General features: G+C 42.7%; 5 protein-coding genes across 6 annotated transcripts; all 5 read right to left on the bottom strand.

Annotated features, from left to right (window-relative positions):
* Positions 1-3,046: 3,046 nt before the first annotated feature.
* On the bottom strand, positions 3,047-4,643 carry LOC306778168 (uncharacterized protein). The gene is made up of 2 exons (XM_079269595.1): positions 4,049-4,643; positions 3,047-3,807 (listed from the first exon to the last, which is right to left on the bottom strand). The coding sequence occupies exons 1-2, from the start codon at positions 4,433-4,435 to the stop codon at positions 3,643-3,645; spliced, it is 552 nt and encodes a 183-aa protein (XP_079125721.1). The 5' UTR covers positions 4,436-4,643; the 3' UTR covers positions 3,047-3,642.
* An 864-nt stretch (positions 4,644-5,507) lies between these two features.
* On the bottom strand, positions 5,508-9,290 carry carnmt1 (carnosine N-methyltransferase 1; the record flags this gene model as incomplete). Its single annotated transcript, XM_079269458.1, has 8 exons — positions 5,508-6,336; positions 6,421-6,524; positions 6,948-7,061; positions 7,354-7,532; positions 7,808-7,948; positions 8,159-8,325; positions 8,470-8,665; positions 9,154-9,290. 8 exons carry the CDS (start codon positions 9,288-9,290, stop codon positions 6,118-6,120), a joined length of 1,257 nt encoding a protein of 418 aa, XP_079125584.1. The 3' UTR covers positions 5,508-6,117.
* Positions 9,291-9,934: 644 nt separating this feature from the next.
* LOC306778330 (hibernation-specific plasma protein HP-55-like) lies at positions 9,935-11,666 on the bottom strand (the record flags this gene model as incomplete). Its single annotated transcript, XM_079269794.1, has 5 exons — positions 9,935-10,129; positions 10,224-10,371; positions 10,519-10,712; positions 10,822-10,892; positions 10,997-11,666. The coding sequence occupies 5 exons, from the start codon at positions 11,664-11,666 to the stop codon at positions 9,935-9,937; spliced, it is 1,278 nt and encodes a 425-aa protein (XP_079125920.1).
* Positions 11,667-12,718: 1,052 nt separating this feature from the next.
* LOC306778585 (dual specificity protein phosphatase 26-like) lies at positions 12,719-14,942 on the bottom strand. 2 transcript variants are annotated; one of them, XM_079270161.1, is made up of 3 exons: positions 14,468-14,942; positions 13,105-13,316; positions 12,719-13,026 (listed from the first exon to the last, which is right to left on the bottom strand). In XM_079270161.1, exons 1-3 carry the CDS (start codon positions 14,644-14,646, stop codon positions 12,833-12,835), a joined length of 585 nt encoding a protein of 194 aa, XP_079126287.1. In that variant the 5' UTR covers positions 14,647-14,942; the 3' UTR covers positions 12,719-12,832. The 2 variants fall into 2 exon arrangements, with proteins under 2 accessions (XP_079126287.1, XP_079126288.1); XM_079270162.1 differs by having other exon boundaries at positions 12,719-12,999.
* Positions 14,943-15,544: 602 nt separating this feature from the next.
* On the bottom strand, positions 15,545-19,405 carry bag4 (BCL2 associated athanogene 4). The gene is made up of 5 exons (XM_079269476.1): positions 19,183-19,405; positions 18,516-18,635; positions 18,099-18,329; positions 17,618-17,887; positions 15,545-17,159 (listed from the first exon to the last, which is right to left on the bottom strand). The coding sequence occupies exons 1-5, from the start codon at positions 19,264-19,266 to the stop codon at positions 16,707-16,709; spliced, it is 1,158 nt and encodes a 385-aa protein (XP_079125602.1). The 5' UTR covers positions 19,267-19,405; the 3' UTR covers positions 15,545-16,706.
* Between the last annotated feature and the right edge of the window lie 512 nt (positions 19,406-19,917).

Below are 19,917 nucleotides of genomic sequence, written 5' to 3'. Positions count from 1 at the left end.
GGCAGCCGATAGGAAACTTTGCAAACCTTGCTTTTCGAGCCCTGGATCAGGGCAAGGGTATATAAACATTTCCAAAGCTTTCGGTGTTCCCGGGAGCACGGCGGCCTCAATAATTGTGAAATGGAAGACGTTTGGAACCACCAGGATGCTTACTAGAGTTTGCTGTCTGGCAAAACTGAGTTAGCGGGCAAGAAGAGCCTTAGTCACGGAGGTGACCAAGAACCCAACAGTCACTCTTGGAGAGCTTCAAGCGTCCTCTGCAGAGATGGCAGAACCTGCTGTAAGGACGACAATCTTAGCAGCCCTTCGTGGTGTAGTTGCTGGACAGAAGGCAATCTTAAGTAAAAGGCATGACAGGCAGCACGCTTGGAGTTTGCCAAACTGCATTTCAAAGACTCAGAGCATGAGGAAAAAGATTCCCTGGTGTGACGAGAACATCGGGGACTGCTCATCACCTGGTTGTCCAGTCCTTTTGGTGAAGCATGGTGGTTCTCAGAGGCAGGGACAGACAGACCGGTCAGAATTGAGGGAAGGATGAAGGCAGCAAAGTACAGAGAAGTCCTTGAAGAAAACCTGATGCAGAGTGCACGTGACCTCAGGCCAGGGCGACGTCTCAACTTCAGCACGACAATGAGCCGGATCATCCAGCCAAAGCCAGGACTTGAACCCTATAGAAAATCTGTGGAGACCTGAAGATGGCAATTCTAGAGGGTCTGCCAGAAAGAATGACATTAACTTCCCAGATCCAGGTGGCAAAGCTTGCAGAGACTTACCCAAGAAGACTCAAAGCTATTATTGCTGCCAAAGAGGCTTCTACAAAGCACCAAATGAAGGGTGCTGTATACTTATGTAAATGAGAGATTTCAGTTTTTAATCTGTTTACATTCCTCCTGATGCTAATTTTTTTTTTTATTGAAAGACATGAGGCAATATTAAGACAACACATAGACATAACAACAAGAGGATGACAAGAACAGTGGGATAAAAGCCAGCAAATATCATATCGTCAGTGTGTGTGTATGTGTGCGTGTGTGTGTCTGAGAATGTCCTTGAGCCTTTTGAGATGGAGGAAAAAAAAAATGAAAAAATGAAAAACAGGTCAGTATGTGTGCATATGGATGTTCATGTATGCATGTGCGTGGGTTTCAATTGGTTGTCCGGCAAGAAAAACAAAACAGAAAACAATAGTAAAAAAATACACAAAAATATATATATATATACACCGGTATATATACTATACATATTTCAATATTAATAGAATGGGTGGTGTCACGTTTGCAGAAACATAGTGGGGGATGACCAGGTGGAATGGTGTTCTGTTGTATTGTATATGATGGATGAGGTTAGATTTTCCATTGAAATATATTCTGTCATTAAGTTTCTCCAGTGTGCGATGTGTGTGTTATTCCTTGATTTCCAGTTCATGAGGATAGTTTTCTTGGCGATAGTTCGGGCCACAAGGAGTAATTTGCGGTTTGTTTTACTCAGATGTATTGTTGAGATGTCTCCTAGTAAGCACAGTGAAGGGGATAAAGGGACGAGGCAGCCCAGGAAGACAGACAGTGACTCACTTATTTCTTCCCAAAAGTGATGAACTGGTGTGCAGTGCCAGGTGGCGTGAACAAAGCTATCCGGGCTGTTTTGAGTGCAATGTGAACAGATATCTGACGTGAATCCCGTTTGAAACATTTTTTGCCCGGTGTAATGAATTCTGTGAAGTATTTTATACTGTATTAGTTGTAAATTGGCATTTTTAGTCATGAAGTAGATGTTATTGCAGATTTGGTTCCAGAAATCAGCATCAGGAGTGATGGATAGGGCTGATTCCCATTTTCTTGATGGTATGGATGATGTTTTGTCAGACTGTGATATTACTCTACATATTTTTGAGATTAACTTTTTTGAAGAGGGGATATTAATTAATTCTGAGGTTGAGGGGGGCTGTTCTAGGTTAGTGGCCTTCATGTTAAGTTTGGATTGAACGGATGATTTGAGTTGCAGATATTCCAAAAATTGATTGCTCCTGATGCCGTACTTCTGAACCAAGTGAGGGAATGAAACCATGGTGTTGTTATTGAAGATGTGTTTCAGATGAGTGATGCCTTTAGCGGACCATGTGTGGAGATTTAGAGGTGTCTTGTGACTTAGAAAATCAGGATTGTTCCATATGGGAGTACAATTTGAAGGTGCAAAAGTGATGTTCGTGATTTTGTGGAATTTCCACCAGGCTGTCAGAGTTTCTGCTATTGTTAGTATATTGAACAAGGATGGCGTTTGATAGATTGGCTTAAAAATGGTAAGTCAGAAATCTGAATGTCCTTACAAACTGTCTGTTCTATATCTAACCATGTGTTGTCTGATGCAAATTTAAAACATACACTACAGGAATGCACTGGCCATTTTGTTTGTTTGTCATAAAGGGACTCCCGCTGCATTTTGTTGTGTAACCATGTATTGTACAAAGACAATAAATGAACCTTGAACCTAAATAAAACATGTTTAAAACATTATAGGTTATTGAGAGAAGATTGATGGACAAAAATGCAAATTTCATAAATCTAAAATGACAGATTACAAAGTTTGCAAAGAGGTCTGAATCATTTCTGAATCCACTGTATGTAGTTAATTGGCCCCTAGCTGGAAGCAGCAGGGCTTGGATGCCATTGAGCTGATAAACTGCTGGATCACATCTGTAAATCTCAGAAAATGTATTATTTTCAGACCGCAATCAACGGTTCAGCAAACAAACGTGACTGTTGATGAGCATTTCTCACCTTGCATGGACTGCGGCAGGTAAGTGTTACTTTTCCATGGTTTTACCCGTGTGTCGTCTGTTAAATGTGCATTTACTGTATAGGATAATGTGCATGCTGTTTGCTACAATATATATCTGCAACTTTTGATTTGGTGGCTTCTTACATAATGTATATATTTTAAGGGTGCCTTTGAAAATTTGACCCTCTGGTATGTTACGTTTTTTTGGTCAAACCCTGACAAATGCATGGGGAAACAAATTCAAGTAAACAATAATAAAAGCACACACGAGTACAGAAAACTGTTCTATTGTCAATACAAAAAAGGGTTGTTACAATCAGCTCTGATTAGCAAAAAGGTGTACCAGTAACATGTAATAAAAGAGCTAATACAGCCTACACTAAAGTCAAGTGTTTTATCTAATGTATCCAACATCTATAACAGTCAAAATCTATGAACAATTTCTGAACCAGTAACACAAAACACATTAAGATATTATAGAAGTGATTATGATATAAACTGTACCCTGCTTTTCATAACTAATCGTATTAACATTATAGATTAATAAAATACTAGGTTTGCAAGGTAAAGATTTAGCACAAAATGAAAATGTATTAGTCACAATTGTACACCAGACTTGAGGTTTCCTAAAATGTCACCACACTTTTGGTCACCGATGTAAGAGCAGTTTGCTGCAGTGCAGATCTCAGTGCTGCTTCACCGAAGTCACACGAAGGTTCACCGACGGGGCTACTAGGGCAGTCGACATCAGGTTGTTGCATCTCTCCTGGATACATTTCAAGCTACCTTAAGGTGCTTTTCAACGTCTCCATCGGCTGAAAAGCATTTTCATCATCACGTTTGAGACGTCGCTTGCACCTGTAATCTTCAGGTCTCCATGGCGTCAGAAGAGGAGTGTTTGACTTTAGGCTCGTCTTTACTTTGGGAATGGTGAGCATCTTCCAGCAGGGAGAGGTTCAGTTCAGGTAAGGGGGCCCTCCAGTACTGGAAGGAGTTGTACGTGCAGTCTTCAGTGTTGTTGTCTTCACCGGCCTGAGTGATCAGAAAGAGAGGAGGATTGAGCTCTGGAGAAATGTGCAAAGAGGCCTACAGTAACTGTTTAGACTGGTGGTCACCAGTGACATCAACCTGTGGCATATTTTACCCACTGTTGTTGACGCTCTATCATGGTAACGGGTGACACCTAGTGGACACGTTATGCAATTACACCGACTCACTTTCTCTGAACAGAGCTGCACACGGTGAATCTCCCGCTATGTTGTTAATAACTTACTTGATCATTAGCTTTAGGAGCAACAGTCTCCAGACCCGTGCAGTCATCTCGAGGTCGTTTCTTGGAGCCCGTGAGCGTGCTGGAGCTGCGACGGTCCTGGAAACCTCCAGAAGTCTGCAGGGCCAAAAGAGTAGCTGCACGCTTCCTTGTGTCGCAGCATGCGGGCTTGCGATGAAGGGCCGCTTCTTCTTGTTTCTCTGGGGCTTCAAAGTGGTGCGGCCTCTTTCTGCAGCGGCTGCCCATCAACGCCAGGAGGGACGGCGGGCTCACACCCCCGGTAGGAGCCATGCTCTCCGGCGGCAGGTCAACGCTGCCCAGAGAGAGGTGACATCTTTTGGAGGGAGAGCCGTGCAGCAGCAGAGTGTCGTCGGGACGTCTCTTCGCCATGAGAGTCAGCGCACTAGTAAACAGCGGTCAGTCAAAAACACGTGGGGGCTCTGATACCGTCGCTATAGCTGCTTTTCACTGACGATGTTGTGCGAGGATGTGTTCAACAGTTTCGGCCCCGGTAGTACAATTATTGCGGGGGTGGTCCGGATAACCAATCAGAGAGCACCGCTGACTATCCCCGCCCACAGCCGCCTCTCTTCCTGTGGCAGTACATCCATCGCTGATCCATGCTCTCATTTCATCCAGACCATGTTATTGTCATCGGTTCCACCCTGTAAGGACAAATATCTAGTCACAACAATAAAGTATTTAAGGGCGGATTAACTGTCTTTTCAGATTCCCATACATGAACGTCTTTCTACATATGAATACAATCGTGGAGGGGGAATATTGAGGCTTTATATATTCATTTTGTTAGCTGACAATTAGTCAAACATGAACTGTACATATTGTGAGTCTAAAAAAAATACTAGAATTAGCCTATAAAACACCCACCATGCATTTCTTCTTTTTTTGTGTTTCAGGATGCAACTATACTCTGCCCAGGCTGCTTTGACCACCACCTGACATCATCACCCTGCTTTAGTATTTATAATCAAGTTCTGCTGCACTGCACCCTCATGTCGTTATTTTCTCACAGTAACTGTCATACTTGGCCTTCTGCTTATCAGACAGGTACCACCTAAAGTAAGTTATGTGCCCCGTCAGTTATTAAAATGTCAACTTGCTTTTTACAAAGCCCAACTTTGTCTCTTAGTTTGACAGTTTACATTCCATTGGCTTCACTTGATGTACATCAAATTTTTCTTTTTTTAACTCTCAAAAGACCTTTTCCACTCCAAACATGTTTGACAATTCACAAGAAGGGAATAAATAATAACATAATAAATAACAAATAACTTAAGTTGTGTGACTCTTCACTGCTACGTCATTTTTTTTACGCCTGTAATCAATTAACGAGCAAGCATGTAGCTCACACAAAACATTTTAATAAATAAAAACTTGAGGTGCGTTAAAGCCATGGTATGAATAAAACTCTGGAGATGAACATTTTTTTAATGTTTGGCTTTATTACAAAGTGTGATTAGAAACCAGAAATCGATGAAAGTCATCTGCAACTTTAAAACAATGTATTCTTGAAAAGCTTAAACATGTTTTGATTAAATTGTCAGTGTTGACCAATGATCAATGCAAATGAGTAGACATAGTTATTGGCAGCATATTTTAAAAAATAAATAGATTTCAAAAGCTAATGTTCACATCACGCTGTCCTATCTCACACACACTCTCTCTCTCTCAGGCAGTGAAAGTCAATGGAGATGAGAATTTGTAAGACCACGGGCAGTCCAGCAGTAAAAAGAAATGTACTCTTCATGGCTTGTAACCGACACACAAACCACTGAACCAAGATAGCAACCGAGGGTAACCGACTCATCTCAAAGCCCAGGTATCTAGAGCTGTAGAGTATTTAGAGATGCGTTTCCTGGTGTTACACATTACACAGGGCCTGCAGAGTTTAGCACCGTTCTCCATGATACACATCATAAAAAATATAGATGACAAAATATTAAATTTATGTCCACTGATTTTTTTTATCTGTCCGTGTCCATTTTCTTTTTTTCATTTTGTCAGTCTAATCGTCGCCTCTAAGTTCACTGTTTTTGTCAAAGGATTTCCTGTCACGTCAGGCTGTCGGCACCTTCTCGCCGTGGTGACTTTGCGGCCGGTGGGGAACTCTGTTGTTGGTCATCTTCTCCTCCTTCTTCTTCTTCTTCTTCTTGACCGTTAAAGTACAGGTCTGCAGGTTTTCGTGCCACAAAGTAGACACAGTCGTAAACGTACCTCAACATAGAGCGGTCGTTCTCTGTGTAGGTGGTCTGAACTGACGGTTTCTCCACCTGCAGGAGAAATATAAATACTTCTGATTTCTGAAGACAAGGATTATTGTACACCATGAATATGAATTAAAGTCCTTGGCTTACCTCTATATGGAAGCCAACATTAACAATCGCTGTCCTAATGTCTTCATAGCTAAGTTCAACTGACAGCTCATTGGCCATGTTCTCAAAGTGGTACAGCAGTGGACCTGAAGGAACATTACATGTAAACGTTAAGATAAGTTTACTGAGACCAAAGCCGTAAGCCCTTTTTCAAACAATTGTACTTTCTAATGAATAAGAAAAATGCACCCGACAACACTTTAAAACAAACAGAAACATCTTATTCATGGGACATCTGGTTGTTGAGTTTTTTTGTTTTATGTGCTGAGAACAGTTCAAACATCGATGTGATTCCTTTGTGAATAAATGTAGTCTGATAGCAGATTTAACCTAAAGAATAGTGAATTGCAGCATTAACAAAGTGAGCTGAACACCTTGGAAAGAAATGATTGAACAGTTGATTGCAATTATTTTTTAAATTTCTTGCTGTAACAAAGAGCATATTTTGCTATATTTCTCTTTAAAAAATAGGTTTACTCATTTATTATTTTTAACAAAAGCAGACTCACCCAGGTTGATCCACACTCCACCGGGTTTAAGGATCTTCCAGATCGTCTCCACATACTCGATGACATTATGAGCCGTGTCGATAAAGAAGCAGGTAGCCACACAGTCCCAGGAATCTGACCCAAACATACAATATATTATTATTACATGATCATTAATGTTGCTAAGCAGCTAAATTCACCAGTGATCAATTATTCATCATTAACAGTAGATTCACATCAAAATGGTCCAATTATCTTGGAGTCTTTGGCATATGTAAAATGCAAGGCCGTATTGTTACAGTTGTTTTGTGGAGCTGGCTGAGTGCATTATGCAATCTGAGAGTAAGCTCGGCCTGAAAGGACATTTAATAGAAGAAACAAAAGTTACTTCTTTCAATTGTGAAAGATCCACACAGCTTCAACTGACCTGATTCACTGTAGACTTCCACAAAGTCCCCTGCTACCATGGAGAAGTCTGCATCTAAAGGTAAGCTCTGAGGGTTGACATCGGGGAAGATGATCGGTCGCGTTTGGTCGGAGGATTTCTTGTTGTTGCTAAACTGGTGGATCCAGGGGTACAGGGTCAGAGAGTTCACCGTTTCACACCTGGTTGAAGCAGTCAAAATGTATGAGGACAGGTGGATGGATGGAAGTGGTATTCAGCAGAGTAAAAGCTCAGAATTGATTGCCAAATAACTAAATATGAATGTGTTCTGGTTTTATTTGTGATCATTTAAACATAGTTGATGAAGTATAATTAAGTGTGATTGTTACACCTCATGCAAGCAGAGACAACTTACATAGAATGTACTGTATGCATAGAAAGGTGATAGTCCCCAAGTGTTGTGTAAGACGTGTTGGTGGCAGTATATATGCTGTACCTATTGAGAACAAAGTTTGAAGAGAAGAGCATGAAGAAGCTCCATTCGTTGCCCTGGCAAATATAGCCCAGCCGTGCTATCTCCCAGGCTAGACGGCCAAGCCCAGCACCCGGAATCAGCACGCTCACCCTAGACACATCACTGACATAATAAAATATTCAAAATGCACATATCACATGGACAACATGGAGTAAGTCACATCATCAGAATTATTACAAGATGTTCTGAAACCACAGCACATGGAAAAAGTGTTTCCTTGTATCGTTGAGGATCCACATATCTCACTGTCTGAGCATGCATGCAGGTGTCTGTGCGTGCGAGTCTATGTGAATGAGCATATGTGCTTCCTACTATTGGTCATTTGGGAACAGTCTTTGGATCTCTTCGATGATGGGCTGGTAGCAGGTGTCTCTCTCTGCCCGGCCCGTCTCGCTCCAGTCTCTGACAAACTGCTTTATGGTGGACTTCAGCTTGTCCATGTCAAACGTAGTAGATGGGCTCACCTTCCGCGGATCCTCCTGCAAGTTGAATGAAAACACAAAACCCATACCTAAATTCCTAGAGTAAATAACAACAAAAAACTAAAGATACAACACTACAAACTGTTTTTGTATGCAGGCAGTTTATGTACAGTAGACTACCCGGTGTGAGCAAAGCCTTACCCTCTCGCCGTATTCAATGTTCTCAAACATGTGGAGGCTGTTGTGAACGATGCCCTGCAGGATCTCCTGGTTGTGGTCCGCACACTGGCTGATCCGGGCCAGATTGGACAAAACTTCTGGCAGCAAATCCTGGTGGCGCTGCGGGAGGCTCAAAAACTGATGCTCGGCATGCTTGACCTGCTCCTGGACATGGACCCTGAGGTGAAGACAAGACACAAGGCGGAGAAAGGGCTCACAGGGTGTTTTGTAATGGTGTCCCCTCAGGCATAACACATTCATCTGAGGAGCAATTGGGTATTAGACTGTTTATTGATGCAGTGTGGGTCGAACACGCTGGTCCAAATGGTTCATATATTATTCATTCTCAGTTATATTTTACGTGCGATTGCCACATCATAATATTCTTCACTTATGTTTGTTTTACCTTGAGGTGCTATGACATGAGAGGAGCTAAAGTCAGAAGATCAGGACATAAATGCAACCGGAAGCTGATCAAATACCAGTTGACTCGACTGTGGGAAGCTCTAATCAATGTTTGAATACATGTGAACCATCTCAGTTAGCAGCTTTCCCTCCAAACCTAGTGATCTGTCCTTGGCTATTGTCACTTGCTAACGACATCGGTTATAGCCACAAACTGTCGTTACCTGGCTTGTACTGTATTGTTAATCTTTGTCAATATACCTGTAAAATCTAAAAGCATCGATTATTCTCCAGAAATGTTGCCTTTCCAGCTTGGATTCCTCCCCGGGGCTGTGTTTCATTCTCTCTTTGTTAAAATACGGTCTTCCTTGCGGTCCCTCTCCTGTTGTTTCGGCCATGACTGAGACAAAGTTGCAGCCGTCCAATCAAAACGCAAAGAACACTTCTTCTTCGCGGAAATTGTTAATTCCAGCAGAACAGGCTCCACGAGGCGTGTTGCTGCCACCCACAGTCGGGTGAGGAGACTGCAGTTGGTTTCTCTGATACTGCGTCACCCGGATGAAGGCAAATAAATAAATAAATGCAATAACACAACCCTGCTCAATAATGTACATAAGTGGCGTCCCTCTCCCTCTTCTCATAGGTTCAGAAAACTTATTATTGCTACATATGTCCCTTTTGGTGTCCCATCTTTGTGTCCCATGTGCTTGGTCCAGCAGCAGTCAAGTCCTACCTTGTTCAACTTTTCAAATTATATTAAAAGCTGTTAAACACACACACACACACCCACACACACACACACACACACACACACACACACACACACACACACACACACACACACACACGATACATTCAATAAATGCTCTACATAGTCACTGGTTTTAATATATTTGTTATAATATAAACAAACACTCATAAACATTAAAACGAGTTGCTCCACACTCAATCATAAAGAAGGAAACCAAAGAAAGAGGTTTTTCTCAGTATTTTATTTGTGACTCAACAGCTGTGCTTGAGCAAACACAAAATGCCTATTCCATCAGATGTTTGGGTTAAGAATCTTGCCCATGAAGAGAACTTTTTCTGTGTTGCGTTCAGCGATGACGACCATAAATGGACGATTGAACTTCAAGACAGGGATATGGCGGTAGGACAGAAGTGTGATGCCAATGCCTGTGGCAGCTGCAGCAGTAGCTCCGACTTCATCAACATCCAGGGTAGCTTGGTGAACAACCTACGGCGCGATGGAAGATAAGCGAGATTAGAGATGGATGGAATATGGACAAGGAGAAAATATGTGTGAAATAAAATAGGCTCCCTGTCCTTACATCTGAGACTGCCAGTTTGTGCGCATCTGAAATGCCAATGAAATTTGCACGATCACCAAACATGTGTGTCATTCCCATTTCAATCAGCACATCATTCAGTGTGTAGGAAGTCTTGATGGAGAACTTTGGAATATATACGTCATGTGTCCTAAAAAAAATGGGAAAAAGACAAACATCTAGTAATTGATCTGCCAGTTATAACTGACCCGAGAGGACAAAGCTGAGTTGTTTATACAGTGTCAAATCTTCCATATTAGAAACCAAAAATGTTCGGAAGATTTGAGATTCTCCCAACCTGGACGTCATCCACTTTAACCATTTGGTGACGTGGGCTGGGCAAATGGCATTCTCCAGTGTTGACATGTCGTCAGGTAACAGCAGCAGCATGGAGTAAGAGCTGTTGAAGGGCAGCTGGAGGACTGATGTGTTAATCGCCCTGTCGTAATAGGTATCAAAACGCTTCTCCATATTCATCATCTGGACTGGAACCTGAAAAATGACAGCTTAATCGTGAGGTCCCTTAAAATGGAAAAGATACACGATGATGCATTGTTGCTGTTACTCAAAACCATTCTGAATAAATGGTGCAACTTTGAACCTTGGTGTTCTCATCCACCATGAAGATGTCCTCCTTGGTGAGTTTGGGATCAAATGGAGTCGCCCACATTCCTGGTTGACGATGAGCAAAAATAAAACACAACTTATGGTTGAGACATCAAATTGAAAGGTGTGACCTCAAAACCAACCACATCTCATCCCACGTAACCTTTTACCTTTGAAGTAGATGTAGCTGATGAGATACATGACTGTGTTTGGATCCAGGCTTTCGACCAGCTTGTCTATCTTCCCGTTGGTCTTCTCCTCCACGTACTTATTGATGGTATTGGCAGTATCTGTGGTTTGGGTGAAGTCGACGCTGAACCCATCTGCTAAGTAGGACTGCTTCAAGGCCTCCAGGAACTCGGGCTGTGTCTTGAAGTTGTTGTCCACGAATACAGCGGTCCCTTCACTGGTGTCTTTCTGAGGTGTGTTGTTTGTCGTTTTGAGCAGAATCTGGAAGGCCTGATCTACATCTGCCTGCGTCAGTAAGGTGCTGTTGAACCCCAGACCACTGAACAGCTGACGGTGGGTCTCCTCCCGTGCTCCTGTGGACAAGGCAGCCAAGGCGACAGAAACACTAAACGGGGAGAAGAAGATATTCTTGCCTTCCGAGTCAGCATGAGCTGCTAATTTCATGTACAGACGGTAGGCAAATTCTTTGTTTGCTAAAGTCACCAGTGGGAGGCTGTTGGCACTGCCATCGGATGCAGTGTCTTGATCTACCTGACCGTTGCCATGACTATCCTGAGCATGGTGATCATGGAGAACATGATCATGGTGACGGCCCCTCCCCATGCAGATCACTGCTGATAAGATCCACATACCCACTGCTCCACGCATCATTGTGAACTAAGACAAAAGTTCAAAAGGGCAGCATTGTTAATTTGGGTTACACAATGTTTGCTATTAGAAGTACTCATTCACTGATTCTCCTAGAAGCACCATAAACATGACGATTTAAAGGCCCTAAAAAACAATTTTCTCTTCACAGGAATGAAGGGCTCCTGCATAAACACACCACTTTCTGCAGACATTAGTGCCGTTTTGGTTGTTTTAGATACATTTCTTTTCCTCTGTGCCTTGAATCAGATTCTGATGAGTTTGCATACTGTCAGTCAAATCTGCCCAAACTCCACCCACACAGTATTTATGAAGCAAATCAGCAGAAGTATTACGTTTTAAACTCGGAATAAATTATATTTAAAGATGTTTTTTTGGATTCACTAAAAGTCATGTTATTGAGAAATACTTTGTAGGGGATTTCATTTTCAATTCCTGAAATTACATTATATGCAGTGAACCTCCAAAAAGAGGCAAAGAAGAGTAAATCTAGTCATTTCTTAAAAATTTACATTTACAGTTGTAACTCTCGACGTCCAATTCCAGTGTGCATAGTTGTATCTCAAACTCAAGACATCAAACACAGTTGTAATTGTTGCAGAGTAGTTCACCTGTATGTGAAACACATACTGCTAAAACAATACATCTAAGCTCTCTCAATTCTTTTAACCACGTACCTTCTCCTGGTGGAAGCACAGATAGCGAAGCACAGGCTGGACAGAGTGAAATGCCCCTTTTATAAGATCGATCAGAGGAACTGAACTTTGGCTTTGTTTATTCTTTATCCCAACCTCTTATTTGCTCTGCCCCTGCATTTGTTCTGTGTAATGATTACTGTCGAACCATTGCATCAAACCGAGACTCTAGGATGATAGCACAAGCAGCCAAGCTGCCAATGTTTTCTTCAGCAACATGTACGAAGACATGTTAGTGACGATTATTGTCTCTAGCTCAGACTCTGTATCATACAAAAGAAAGCAAATGAATGATTTTGTATGTAAGCAGCACTGATGTGTAAATTGAATGCCACACATTCACCAAAAGCTGCATCAGATCCACATTTTTTAATGTAAAACTTAAATCCATTTAACATGTACAAATTGACAGAATATAAATATGTTTTAACTACACGTTAAAGGCAATTAAAATCCGATGCTACCAGGCAGCGTTCAGTGTGTGCGAAAGAGACGGCCATCCAGTTTGATGAGCTGTCGGAGGAAACCTCGATTAGGGATGACACCCCGGTTATCTTTCACAGCACAAATAGCTTCCACGAGGGTCAGGTTCTGCTTGAGCATCAGGTAAGCCAGGACCAGGGTGGCGGAGCGGCTCACTCCTACATGACAGTGCACCAACACTTTGCCTGAGAATTCAGAGAAACATTGCAACATCAATTTGAAAACAGACTGCCTTTAAATGCATCCGCTAACCCTCCTCTCACCTCCTCTGCTGAGAGCCCTGTGGATAAAGTCTGCTGCTGCCTGGAAGTTGACGCTCATGTCAAAGCCACAGGAGTCGTGAGCCTCTACGCCCATGTAGGTGATCTCCATGCCCTCGTAGATGTCTGGCTGTACTCTGCGTTTACTGTGAGCTGCATTGAGGATGTGAGTGACTCGATGCTTGGATAGATCAGCCCGGTTCTCTGCACTGTGTCTGAAAAGCACAACGCTCTGTATTCACTGACGGTGTCTGACAAGTGGTACAATATACAGTCAGGTGTTGCAGGTGTTTCTTGATGAACCATTTGCAAGTGTTGTTGCATGTTGCATAGCGATTGATTGGTATTTTTAAGTTGCTTCCAGACATGTGAGCTGAATTTATCAAGAGATCCCAGATGTGCTTTCATGGCGAGGCATCAGTCGAAACTTGCACATACTAGCATAGCTGTAGCTTTTACACATGTTCCCAATGTGGAAGGCAACTTGTGGGATCCTAAATGACTCATTCTGCAATTGAAACTGATTCATGGTCATTCCTCTTTCACACGTGGACTAAATCAAAGTCTAGACTTGGGCAATATTTGTAAAAAGGTCTCAGTCCACTGTCTCTGTCACAACGCAATAATATTTCGAAACTAACACAGCACAGAGTTACAAGGCCATGCTTCATTATTATCAGCCAGCCTGAGGTCCAATCCCAATGTCAGCACTCACAGGTTTTGAGGCGCACTCCTGCAAAGTCTGTGAGGGTTTAGTTCTGTCCCACTGTCAATCGGCGAGTGTTTGAGGGCTCTCTCGCAGACATTTTGAGCCCTTTATGAACCCTTTCCGTGAGTCAGCATTTCTACAGACTTTGCTCGAGGGGATTACCCAGAATTCATAGCAATGTGACGTTTAACATGGGGTTACCAGTGGACGCATGCAGATGTAAAAAAGAAAGTTAAAACGAAGAGGCAAATCACATTTACTCAGAAACATTTAGGATTAAAGATGGAACATAAAAACACATACAATCAGAGGAATGAGACTGTATTACACAGATTTATTCATCAACCATTTAATTATGTCATTGAAGCCATTGTGACAAAAACAAGTAAATGGATTATTTGAAATAACATCTCATTTCGAGGAAAGCACCTGGAAAACGTTCAAATTAGAGTATAAAATAAATACCCACAACATAATATTGCTGACGTTGTAATGGTAACGTGATATGTTGCAGCAAAGTGCTGTTCCATTCCTATTTACACCATTTCAAGCCCTCAGTCTCTCACACTCAACCATTTACCAGGTGACATCAGTCAGTCCGTGAGGGTTCAGGGTTTAAAGCCTCAAGTTTTTAAAAATAAAAAGTGAGTTACTTACTGGTCACCAATGTAAAGCCTTGGCCACACTTCATCTGCATGGCTGATGATGGCTTTGCCAGTAAACAAGAGTCTTTCCAACTCAAACACTGCTAAGCCAGGTGAACTCAGGTCAATTTCCACTTTGTGAGGAGGATGGTTATCATTCCAGGAGGCAGGAAGCTTGGATCTATAGGACATTGCTGTTTCTGTGGTGTGCCCTTAGGTGACACGGGTGTTTTCCAAGAGGCAACTTCTAGTCCTTCAGAAGTACTCGGTACAAAAAGTCAAAAACAAAAAAAGATTGCAGCAGTTTGTAGCCACCTAGTTTACCGAAATGACTTCCAGAGTGAAGTTAAAAAGTAATCCAACAAGCTGTAGGGAACCACTGCAGCAAACTAGGCAGACCGAATGGCTCAGATGATTTTAGTCTCAGGCTTCTTTACCTCAGATGTACTCACCACAGGGTTTCCTAAGGTTGGTCAGGCCATCCGACCCTCGCATTAAATCCAGCCCATGTGCCTCAAGCCCTCAGGGGCCAGCGTTATGCTTTTGCATCAAAATAGCCGTCTATTTAAAGAGCTGTATGCTGCCTGGCAGATGTAGGACGTGTGGACCCATGCAGCAATTGCCACTTGACAAAAAAAAAAGAAGAAAAAAATAAATTGTTGGCTAAATTTGCTTTCTAACCAGTCTTTGTACACAATATAAAACAAGTGAGAGAAAAAAAATGAAATTCATTTGATCACAGTTTAAAAAATATACTGACATTTAATTATTTCTCTGCTATTTTCTCACTCAATAATAATTGAAATACTTATCAGGCAAGGATTCCCATATTGTGTTGGAGACATGCATTACATCCTGAACTGCACAGTTGTGCTCCATGTAAACAGAAAGTTAACAGCACAGGGAAATTAACACATTGACAGGCGATCTGTTTTTTCCATGCAAAGCTTGTGATCATATTATTTATTTATATAAAACCATCCCCTGAAATATGGCACTCTTCTTTTAAATTTTTTTTAATGAATGATTGAAAAAAACAAAACAAAAAAAACAACACTTGTTCTAAACATGAAAATAGATTATGGTGCAAATCTGAATTTGTATAACAAGGGTATCAGTGTGGCAGAAAACAGAAACAAGGTCCAAATTAAACACTTGATCCAAGTGCTGTGAACAACGTTGTCATTAAGCACAAAACATTACTGAAAATGTTGCCGTACATACAGCAACTGATGGACCACTTAATTATGAAAATACAATTCACTTGCTTGTCATGTATAATATATATACACACACACACACACATGTATATATACCCCAAGTGTTCAAAAAGGGATAAAAAGAACATCATTTAACATATTTTTGAGTAATTCTTAAACTTCCTTATGTCCTATGCATCTGTTATAACAGTAGTTCCTAGAGTAAAATACATGGCATTCATATGTAGGTCTGAATCTAGATCCGCACTCAGGAAGAAACTTCATCCAAAAGATGGAATAACAGGGAAAGCAATCTTTAGTTATTTTTTATTTTTACGAATCAGCTTTAGGCCCAATTAGGAGCTTTGAGATGTTCGGACTGTATTGAGTGCTCGTCTGACGTTACAGTGCATGCAGGGCTGGGAGCACAATCGAAAAGGAATGCTTTGCACCTATTCCTGCAGAGAAATGGAGAAGTAAGTGACAACCAAGTGTATGGCCTCTATCGGAGGGGAGGACAGTATCGTGCAAACGGACTGAGATGAAAAAAAGATCAGACTGAAACCAACCCCACAATCCTGACCGACAGCATGAATCTGAATCACAGGTTAAGAGACCTCTAACAGTTGCAACGTGGCACTAAATTCATCATCCTGTGACTCTGCCCTGCATTATGCTGGCGAAGGCACGACATTAAAGAGAAGCGGAGCAAGAGTGTCAGGTTGTGTAGCCTGCACAGTCACACACTGATGCTGAAAGTCACTTCTGTGTACAACCATCAGTTTACACTTCTAACTCCATCATATCACTTCGACCAGCATAATTGGGCAAAGGTTGATTCCAGGTAGCAATGATTGATCTGCCTTGGTCTCGGGTCCATGCCACTTATGTATGGCATTGTATATCATGGTGGTGGAAAAAAAACCTTAAGATAGCACAGCTCAGAGAGAGCGAGAGAGAGAGAGAAGACGTGACCCTCATTGTGTCCATGGAAGATCTGGAAGGAGAAAACAGCAAGACGTAATGACCCACAAACCAGTACATGAGTCCAGTTCAGAAGGCTTTCTTCTCCAGCTGGTCCAGAATGGCCTGGATCCTCTGTACGGCCTCCTTTCGGGCTTGCCGGACATTCTCCTGTCCCCGAGTCTCCACAGAGTCCAGCACCAGCAGCTCTTTGGTCAGCAGTTCCTCCAGACACCGATAACTCTTGTCTGACTTTTTGCCAACAAACTCATCAACATCCTCGTGGAGCAGTAGCATTCTGGCCATGACCTGTTGGACCTTAGCTAGGCCGTGGCTATCGCTCAGGGGATGAGGTCCAGCATGGCCTGGAGCCCGGGCGGGGGCCGAGGGCGGAGGCTCACCTTGCGAAGGCTCGCCTCTCCCGGTTTTGTTGTACATTTGGGGAGGTGAACTTATTTCAGCAGGCTTTCCATTGGGGGGGTTTAGGGATGGGGTTGGCCGGGGTTTAGGTCCCACTTGTGGAGCACGTTGGTGCTGTTGCTCCTACAGCAACATAAAACAAAAGATTGTTGAGATATTTCATAATCCTCAAGCTCAGTACCATACAAACACACCATTGTATTGCATTGACTTCGTCAAGTAATCTATGACTACTGTGGAAAAACATGACATTTTGGTTTATGAGATCTAATTCTCTAAATGTAGTTTCATTGAGTCACATCAGTGTATTGCTGTTCTACTACATGTATGAGCATTAAAAATGTAATTCCCAAATATAATTCATTTTCCTAATATCTGTAAGATAATAAAATTCAGATCAAGACATGTGTGACGATCCAGTTTCCTTAGTTTTAAAGTGAATCAACTCATGAGATAATACTAATTTGAGTGTTTTATTCCAGTCTTATATCAGCCTCTCTTTCCATTTGCATCATAAAAAAACAAATAAAAAAAAAAAATCATAAAAACCACATTGAAATACAGTGGATGCCGACTCATACCTTGGGTTGGTACGGTGGAGGAGCACCACTTCCAGTCCCGGGCCATGCTGGAGGATGCGATGGACGGACAGGATTTGCGTAGTGGCTTTGTGGAGGCTGCTGGCCTGTCGGCCATTGCTGCTGTGGGGGGGCATACGCACCAGAGTGCGCCCAACCATCGGCCTGAGGGTTTGGGTGAAGAGCCTGGTCGGTGGGGTATGGGGGGTTTGAAGGCATAGCATGACCACCTTCACTGTAGTGAGTGTACGCCCCAGGAGGATATCCAGGACCCTGGGGAGTAGAGGCAAGACAGATATATGTAGTATTTCCAAAAGTACTTTCTTTCTTTCGTGTGTGTGAAAGTAATTTTGGTTGAGAGAAAGTGTTTTATTACTCCTATCACTTTGCATGTATGTGTAAGTCACGGTCAAAGACAACCAATAGTCATGTTATATTTGGCAAATCCAACATTTGACATAAGTGTGTGTTTAAATGAACTCACCCCTTGACAGTGTGGACCAGGGTAGTGATGGTGCTGGTGTTGAGCGTGTGGCTGTCCAGACGGCCCGCCGCTCTGCTCCGCAGGACAGCCCTGGTTAGGATAAGGACCCGGGGCCGGTCTCTGACTGTCGGCACAGTAGAAAGGGTTGGACGGGTGGAAACCACTTGTTTGATATGGACTCTGCGCTGGGCTGTAGACACCATGGCCATTTGGATAACCTGCAGGCATTACCTACACGGAAAGCACAAGCGGGTCTGAATTATCAGACATACCATTGTCTGGGTGTAGATGTATCATGCTGAAGTTACTGTTCCGGCATAACAGCCGACCGTTGGGACAAGGTGAGGGAAAGGTGAACGCACTTAAGGATAATGAGTAGATCTAGAGGGGCAGGTTGTGTTGCATCGCGAGCTGTACCTGTTGATTGTACTGAGGCTGGACCTCTGATCCCGAGGGGTAGGTGTTTGCATAGTGTCCCGTGGAATGAGACTGGGGATACCAGTAGTGTGAGGGGTAGCCTGGATACTGAGGAGCGTCCTGTGAACACAGAAGACCACACAGGAGAGTTATTTTAAGAGAACATCTCTGTCCTGGTGTTGCAGGAGTACTGTTTAACCTCTTGATGCCTAGCGAAACAAGCGAACCACATGCAGCAACTGACTAAACGATGACAACAATGAATTCACTGCATGCTGAACATGTTTAGCACAAAACAGATAACGTTACATACTGTAGAGCTAGCCGAAAACAGGCCACGGGAATGCATTTCTCAAAACGTGCACGATGTGACGCGACTGCAGTAACCTCTAACGTTCCCATCAGCAGTGTCGTCACGTCCAGATGAACGAGACAAAGTCGGGCAACAGCTGAACAAGTAGTGTAAACACCAACTATTACATAATGCCAGCTAGCTCCGTTAGCCGTCCAGCTAGCATGGGCTCGTACCCCGTAACGCCAGCTACCTGGATAACAATGTGTTCCGTGCAAAGCCAGGTCGTTTTAAAATAACCAAGCACGCTCAAACAGTGGCAGAGTGGCAGCGGACAACGGCTGTGGATTTGTCTCAGTTGTGTCCATCACTTACCATGGTGTTATTCCAGTTTCCGTTAGTATTTTCCGAGTTGCCAGTCGAGGGCCAGCCGGATTTCTGCATTTGATGAGGGTGCATCAAGCTAAGCGCGTTCCGCGGTAGCAGTCCTGTTAACTGCCATCGTAAAAGACAAACCTTTAAGTTAAAACTAACGTTTGACGTATCCGAGCCGTCGGCTAGTCCAAACTGTAAACAACAATACTGCCGTTCCCCCAGAAGTGGCGATTGACTGAATGAAATGATGGAATGGCACCGAAGCTTGTGCGATCCTGTCCTGTAGCTTTAACGAAGGGCACGCGTAAAAGTGAAGAGCTCTCACTCCGCTGCTGCTTTACGACACCACGAGCCTCTTTACGGAGAGAGGGACGTTTTTCTCACGCTGCATACAGATGTGAGATCATGCAGAAGGTCGACCGTCTACGTGTGTTATGATGAAAGCTCACATTTAATTGTAATAATTGTATGGCTACACAAGCGAAAGTGTTGCATTGTTCCGAATCTGTCACTGTCCATCGTATACGATCTTTGGTGTAACCCGTGCGTCAGTTGACGCTATTAGCCAATAGGAAACACGTCATTAAATATCCTATTATTTTTAATATGAACTACTATTTTAATTTTCAGAAACGATCTGTTTTGGGTGTTACATTCATTTAAATATGTTTTATTTAAACACTGGTCCTAAAAATATATTGAATTCACATTTATTTGGGTTGCAGCGCCCAAAGG

This window comes from Melanostigma gelatinosum (assembly GCF_949748355.1).
Source record: "Melanostigma gelatinosum genome assembly, chromosome: 6".
In the NCBI taxonomy this organism is placed as follows: Eukaryota; Metazoa; Chordata; class Actinopteri; order Perciformes; family Zoarcidae; genus Melanostigma; species Melanostigma gelatinosum.
Note: the sequence above shows the minus strand (reverse complement) of the source record. Positions and strands in the feature narration are given on the sequence as shown.